The following is a 7,462-nucleotide window of genomic DNA, read 5'->3' as shown; positions in this document are numbered from 1 at the left end:
GCTGAGAGAGTATCGGCCAAATACAAGAGGAAAACCTCCAGAGGCAATTCCCTCATCACCGCTCTTTCATAATCTCGCACACCAGACCTCGTGATTCACAGCATGGTGTTCTTGTTCCAATACGCTTTAAGCGCTGGAACCCAGAATCGTCCGTGGCCAAAGAATCAGGAAACCGTGAGAATCGTAGTTTCGAGGCGTACAAAATTGAGTTGCAAGAAATAAGGTTTCCCTTCAAAGGAGGACTTGGGTAAGGAATGCAAATTTTGGTTCAATGATACTCTTGCGTGCATTATATTTGGCAAGACCATACAAATGAGCACATACGTGGCTCAGAAGTTCAGGTCTTCATTAAATTTACAATTGTAGGAGAAGTACTGAAAGAATAGGCGGAAACTCTAGGATACTTAGGGGCGACCACACACAGACACCAGCACTAAATCTACGGAAGTGGTTAATTCCTTTCATGTGGACGGTTGGTCAGACAGGACTCAATACTAATCGCAGCCTAATGTCTTGAGGGCGTGGAGCGAAAACACTCCTGGGAATCAGATAGGAATCCCATGGATTCGAAAAAATCATAACCCCAGAACGCATGCACAGCTCTGAACCTAGACGTGCAGTTCGTAGCCAGAATCTCCTTGCAGTGATGGTAACCATTGAGAAGACATTCATGGCGCTCAACGTCGGATCCGAGCCGTGCTCGCGCTGCCACTCACAAGTGGAAGTAGATCACAAAGCCCAAGTAGAACGGGCTTCATTTCTCGGGCAACCCAATGACACCAGTTCTGATCTTCACGGTCTCTTGAGCAGCCGCCGGTTCTGCGATTCCTTCTTGCAAATGCAACCAGGGTAAGGATTAGAGTAGAAATTTTCCTCAAGCTTGGGCAATTCTCCCGGCGTCCGCCAATGCGGCGCTCCTGTTCGGTTGCTGTGGATTTTGCGAACATGACCTTCGAAATCCTTCCACGTGATAGAACCAGCTTCATAGTCATCAATCAACTTCACTAGCCGCTGTCTGCAGTCATGTTCGGAAGCCACAGAAGCAAAAAGTTTTCAAAACTGGCAACACCTGTCTCGGAATCGAACACAGAAGGTTTAAATTCTTGAAGTGAATTCATTACAATGCAAGAACTTTTGAGTGGCATTAATTCATACCTGTCCGGGCTGATTGTTTTGCGGTAACCCTCGAACTGCCGGTGCCCCATCACAGCCTTGGCCATATTCCCGTCGTATGTGTAGACGAACACGTCACTCTCTAAGGCCACCATGTAGTCCAGGCCAGCAAGTCGGTTCTGGTACTTTTTCAAAGGGGCAAGCTCTGCCTCAGTTGCAAGCGTAGTGTGATCGTATACTTTCGGAAATTCTTTGTAAAGACTATCCATGGTACCTTGTCCATAAATTTCTCCAGCCACAATGTAAATTTGAGTCGAAGATGGATACCCTAATGCTTTCAGCATTAACGCTGTTTCATGGGGGGTAAGAGGGCAGCCACCCAGCCTACGTTTCTCTTCTCCGTCGATCTCTTTCTCTTTCCAATGCTTCACCTCGTAGCGCATCTGCTTCAGCTCCTCAGCTTCCTTGTCGGAGAGACCATGTGCACATCCTGTGAATGCGAGCATGTCCTTCTCGAATCTAAGATGCAAAGCTAAGTAAGGACTCACGTCATGCAAACGCTTAGCGAAGGTGCTCGCCAATTGTCGAATAGGCACTGAGTATTGAAGCGCCCGGTAATTGACTCGACACCTTAACTGCTGCACATGGGTAGGCAAATCGTTGTTTGCTAGCCTAGAGTCTGCATGAGTGAAATACAGAACCTTGCTCTCCTGCAGGAAAGGTACAAGCTCCTTCTCATAGTAAGGCACCTGTTCATAGCATATGACAAGGATGTCAGTCTGTGCATAGCGGCGAGATGCAGCTGCAAGGAGTTCTAAAATCTAAGATCTGCAAAGACCGACATCAAATGAAGAAACAACACCAAGTGTTCGAGGGCTAAAGAATAAACACCTTCGACCAAGAGATGGGCGCTTTAGTTGCAGGCTCTATCTTAGCGAGGTGAAGCGGTAAAGTGTCTATAACGTCGACATCCTCCCGGAGTGACTCAACGAAATGTTTCAAGTCGAAGATATCCTTGAATTCACTGCAGGAAGGTAATATCACGTTAAAGTCACCGAAACCATCGTATCATGACATTTGCGAGAATAATGTCTCACAATAGCAGGCGTATATACCACCATTTAGTTGGAATTCCCCATGCTGACGAGAAGTATGTGCTGACCTAGGATCAGCCCAGAAAGAGCTATGGTCAAGTTTGGGGACGACAAGTGTGGCATTCATCAGCTTCGCAATGGCAACCATGTCACAAATCTGCATACAGATGTCTCTACTGGTGAACAACAATTCATAGTCAAAAAACTCGCCGTAAATTGAGATACAATAACACTAGAAGGTAATATAGAGTTTTCGGAAATCACAGTTTCCACGAAGATAGAGATTCAGTTAATCCAATACTCACTCCCGATCGCATCTGATTCAAACCGCCGTTTGCATTCACTAGAATGTATCCATTCGTTGGACCTCCAGGATCTGTAGCAAGCAAACGAAATTGATCACATCAGAGAGCTTTCCAAGCAGCAGCAGGCTCCTTTTCTGACCAAGAATCCGTGATCACGTCTACCATACCTACGGAGTTCAAATACAAATCCTCAGCTCAATGTGGAGGTAGCATTGAATTTCATAAATTATTCCCAACAAAAGTAGGCACTCCGACACAAAAAATGTAGTGATGCACTTACTTGCTGTCTTCTTAGGACGATCGATACACTGATTATACCCCAGGCTGTCTGGCTTTGCCCACAGCTCATCAGGCCACAAAGACTGTGTCTGCGAACAGAGATCCTCGTGCAGTGTTAGTCGAGGCTCCCAAGACACGTGAACATAAATTGAATTAGGTGTAATTTTAAAATCCCAATCAAACAAAACCTAATTCATTTACTTCAACTCGTCACGATAATACTAAGGCAAGGTGTAGCGCTGGTGGCCAAGGGTTTTACCTGACGAAGCTTCTCTGAGCGGCCAAGCTTGTTGGGCAACTTGAGAACTGACGAGTCGCTCATTATATTGCCAGATTTGCTATCATCAACGGCGCTGTTTGATTCCAGCTTAAAAGGCTTCAACAAAATACTCCTCTCATGATACTGCAAGGGTGGAAGCTAGTACCATTAGCAACGACAACAATCAAAGCAATCTGAATGACTAATAATTGCTCTCATGAACCCTAGGCAAAACGACATACCCTACCAGGTTTTGACAATATCATTAACAAAGCATTACTAAGGTGTCTATAGATGGTTAAACCCAAAACCGCTCCTTTACGTAGTGCACTCAAGTGTGTTCTAAGCAATGTGGGTATGCTGTATGTACTATAACTGCAGAGTCTATAAACTCCCTGTACTCAAAGCAAGAACAGGGACTTAGCACTACCAAGAAGCAACGTCAAATATTACCCGCAGAACATCTGAAGTACGGTTGTGAACGGAAAATATCCCCACGTACGTAATCTTGAGCAGGAAGAATGTGATGATCAGGAGCGTAGAGAAGTAAAAGGCTGATTGTCTCCAGTTCTTGGGACCACCAAAATATTGCGAAACAGTGTTGTCCCCGAACCTAGAGATGTAACAACGATCCTTCCTGCAGTCTTTACCGCTGCCGCCATCGTCCATCTCCGCCTTCGAGATTGATTCGTTTGGGGATTCTTCACCCTCGTGAGCACGCTGGCCCTTGCATAACTTCAATAGAAGGTACGGCGATGGCTCCTGCATTCGTTTCTGTGAGAGAGACCTCCTGCTCATAGGGTGAGATGGGTTATTTGTGCTTACAACGCGGGGACTCAAGAGCACACGGGTGAGATCTCGGTTACCACCAACAACATCTGAATTCGGCGAGTGTCCCCATAACATGCCCATCTCCTCGGAGTTGCGGTATCCCTCTTCCGTCGTTGTGCCATCGGCACAGACTGGCGGATACTCGCAATCCAGTTGAACCTGCGTGATCACTATGGGCGCCAGCTTAAACTCCTTTCTAAGTCCTTGAAATTTTGCTATGTTAACAAGTACCAGACCTAAAATCTTTGTACAAGGTAGAGTTATAGTGTCCAACTCTGCATAGCGCTAGACCCGTGATGATCCAACGGGAGAAGTCACCGCAATCAGATGGCACAAAGTTGATGTGCGTCTGCGTGATTCCAAAGTTTATCCCTCTGGATGCGCGGACATTGATCGAGAGATGTCAAGGGGTGATATGGGCATGAATGTGAAGCGCTGCAAATGCTTTCTTTTGTGTCGAACCCGAGAACAAGTAAAGTGCACATCACTGACAGCATGTCACTTGGTCGGTGGAGTTCAGCCTTGGACCAAAGATTCGCCTCTCTATTAGATTGTTCTACAAGCAAGAGCTGACAATGCTCAAGCAGAAATGCGAAATTCTAAGTCCCAGAGAGAATGTATCGCACTGCATCTCTAAGAATATGATACTATGAAATTGAGAAAAGTAGACTAGAACGGAGATTCGCGCTGCCACTTAGACAGCGCAACATTCTTCGCTTATTTTCCCACATACAAGTAAGCTGCTCATCAACGAAGCGGAGCAACACATTAAGTGCGTCGCGAGGAAACGCGCGCGACCCTAGATGCATCCAGCATTCTTCACGACTAGCACGAATTGCGAACACAATCCCCTCAACTGCCGAATTGCACCAAATGTATGCACATTCAACCCTAACAAGCGCTAGAAAATCAGTACTAATCACCTGAGATACTCCGCCATAAATGCTGACCTTTGAATGAACAGCCCTCGATCCCCCGAAACAGCCCTGACTGAAACAACAACCTCCCAGCACAAACTCCACCCCAATGCAGGTCACGAGCTACCACTCTAGTCGACTCCTCAGCCACCGTTCTTACAATCGATAACGTGCGCATGAAGACACCTCACTGGACTTCCAAGATTGTCAACGGAGTTAGCCAGCATCCCAGGACATCGAGAACCTGCAGAAGCACACGACGTGAGAGTTCTAGACAATGGCACCGGAGTGACGAGCAACATGTGATGCGATGGAGTGGATGGAACCGGGTGGATGCGAATCGGCTTGGAAAACTAGGCGGGACCGTCATGAATGGCGAAGTCGGGGTGCCAACGCGGAAATTGCGGCGTTGCAGTGGCTGCGCTTCGCAGTCGGAACACGCGCTAGCGTTTCAGTAATAATAGTCCAACTGGGGCGAGGCGAATCGACCCGTCCGGAGGCGACACAGCGTGGGGAAAAGGGGGGGGGGGGGGCGTAAACGGAGTGAATGCTTGCTTTCCCGCAGTGAACAACGCCATCCGAATGGGAGTCACTCCCCTTCAGCCTCGGAGGCGCCTTGAATCAATCCCAAAGCTCAGGTTCACGAGTTGGGTTTGGTAATAATTTCCACTGCGAGGCTCTGAAAAACGCTCCCTCGTGATGCAGTGAGATCACGACCCAGATCGCCATCTACCACCGAGGTGTTGCTTCTTCTACCGCCCAGATTTCTATTCCCCGCAGCGCAGTCTCTTCCTCGCTCGCTCTCCGTCACCATGACTCCGCGCTGGAGCTTCACGCCTCGCCCTCGTTACACACTCTTCACCCGTTCGTCCAGACATTCATTCATTGATCAGCACGGACCTTTGTTCATCCACTCTTTCTACCCATATTCATCCATTCGCACGTAAGTATGTTCATCTTCTCTTTCTAATCGTATCCATCCATTGGTCGATGAACGATTTTATCTTCGTTACGTCTCCGTTCATCTTCGGTTGTTGTGTTATGAGCGCGTTTCCGTTTATGTGGGCGTGTAAAAGTAAATGCACATGTGTTTTCTTTTACATAGCATGTTTATAGTTACAATTTGTAATTCTTTAAAAATAATTTTAGTGGCTTTCAATGCCAGAAAATATAGTCTCAACTATTACATAATATTGGTTTTAGTTGATTCTGAACGCTCTTCTTTGGATTTTCAAAGGATGAGAAAAATATCTAAAGGATCTTTGCTCAATTTGCTTTACCTTTTCTGAATGGATTCTGAGTTTTTGTAAAAAATGTTATTGGTTTGAAGGTACAATAATGTAAACGATAGGATTCAACACGATTTGTATTTTTTATTGACAAATATAGTAATTAATTGTGTTATTGAAATTCATACAAAATTACATTTTTTTTTAATCGTGTCTTTCAGAGAGATGAAAATTTGATTAAAATGGAAAAGATGTGTTTTCAGTGAAAACATTTATAGAGAACACCTCATGAAAATTATCAAATCGAATTCCGTAAATAATGTAGTTGAATACTGTGTTTTTCTTTTCTTTTTATTTTTTAACCAAGACTTGGTTGTACAAATTATGAAAGAAAGAAAAAGAAAACCTTTATGAAGAACACCGTGAGTAAAACCACTGATTATTGTAAATTTGAACAAATCAGTATGTTACAAAATTTTAATTATATTCCATAAAGAAATTATGAACACACATAAACTAAATATGCAAACAATATATAAGGAATAAATAAAAAAAGAGGTAGAAATAGAGAATTAATATTTTCACCCAAAGTTTTATTGTTTTCACCCAACATCATGTTGCATCTACCACATTGTTATTGTTGTTGTTTTGTGACATGCTCAAAGGCAATTTTGCTTTGAACAATGTCCCATTGGGCTAATCCTTTGTCTTTGTTGTCAATTTTTTGGCAACATGGGATGTTTTTTTGGCAACAATATCTACACACATATGCTCCACAACAACTCCCTAGATAAGGGTCTCCAAATAGCACACACTTTTCTCCCAATACATGCAAGTGAAGTTGTTGTAGAAATGCAAAATTGCCTCTAAAGTCATCTCAAGACCACAACAACAACAACAATAACATGGTGGGTGTGACACAATGCTAGGTAGGAATAGTGAAACTCTAGGATGGAAATATCAATTCCCCAAAAACACAATGTTTTGTGTTTTAATTCAAAAGATTAGTATTTTTTATTTTTTTTAATTCATTATTGTTAAATCATTGTAGCGTAAACTTCAATCATTCATTTCCTTTTAATTGCTCTTTGATTAGCTTTGAAGTTACCACACTGCCTCATCAGTTCACAACTACTGTTTCCTCACTAAACCTCTTAACTTATTATAATGTTTGCAGTTTCAACTTTGTGTACAAAATCAGTATCAAAATGGTTGCATTGCAGAGACAATCCAACTCCTTGACTAGGTTTTGTTGAAATTTAAAACTTTGGGTACCTCCAAAGGTGGAGAAGCAACTTTTGAGGTGGATACCCAATCCCCTATCTAGACCCATCTTCAAGTTAACTGCGCTTGACCCAGCATTTGCCTCTAAACTACCCACTTGAGCATTTGCCATATTCATAAAAATAAAATCAAACAGAGGCTTAGAAGGTCA

The 7,462-nt window shown here is 43.9% G+C and overlaps 1 protein-coding gene across 3 annotated transcripts; it reads right to left on the bottom strand.

The window, feature by feature from the left end:
- Nucleotides 1-261: 261 nt before the first annotated feature.
- LOC112281892 (O-fucosyltransferase 35) lies at nucleotides 262-5,613 on the bottom strand. Of its 3 annotated transcripts, none has more exons than XM_090249662.1 (9): nucleotides 4,805-5,613; nucleotides 3,504-4,450; nucleotides 3,051-3,194; nucleotides 2,793-2,880; nucleotides 2,513-2,583; nucleotides 2,276-2,364; nucleotides 2,005-2,137; nucleotides 1,156-1,862; nucleotides 262-1,015 (listed from the first exon to the last, which is right to left on the bottom strand). In XM_090249662.1, the coding sequence occupies exons 2-9, from the start codon at nucleotides 3,960-3,962 to the stop codon at nucleotides 793-795; spliced, it is 1,914 nt and encodes a 637-aa protein (XP_090105788.1). In that variant the 5' UTR covers nucleotides 3,963-4,450; nucleotides 4,805-5,613; the 3' UTR covers nucleotides 262-792. The 3 variants fall into 3 exon arrangements, with proteins under 3 accessions (XP_090105788.1, XP_024374654.1, XP_090105789.1); XM_024518886.3 differs by having other exon boundaries at nucleotides 3,504-4,040; XM_090249663.1 differs by lacking the exon at nucleotides 4,805-5,613 and having other exon boundaries at nucleotides 3,553-3,693.
- Between the last annotated feature and the right edge of the window lie 1,849 nt (nucleotides 5,614-7,462).

Source organism: Physcomitrium patens, chromosome 4, assembly GCF_059467195.1.
Source record: "Physcomitrium patens ecotype Gransden chromosome 4, ASM5946719v1, whole genome shotgun sequence".
In the NCBI taxonomy this organism is placed as follows: Eukaryota; Viridiplantae; Streptophyta; class Bryopsida; order Funariales; family Funariaceae; genus Physcomitrium; species Physcomitrium patens.
The sequence above is the reverse complement of the archived record's forward strand: the minus strand, read 5'-3'. Positions and strand labels throughout refer to the sequence as shown.

What these genes read in the sequence shown, in the direction of transcription:
- LOC112281892 (XM_090249662.1), bottom strand. Translation starts at nt 3,962, where the DNA reads ATGGGCATGTTATGGGGACACTCGCCGAATTCAGATGTTGTTGGTGGT. An exon ending in TCGTCCTAAGAAGACAGCAA is followed by an intron (nt 2,584 to 2,792) that starts GTAAGTGCATCA and finishes TGCTTGCTACAG; the next exon opens with ATCCTGGAGGTCCAACGAAT. An exon ending in AAAACAATCAGCCCGGACAG is followed by an intron (nt 1,016 to 1,155) that starts GTATGAATTAAT and finishes ACATGACTGCAG; the next exon opens with ACAGCGGCTAGTGAAGTTGA.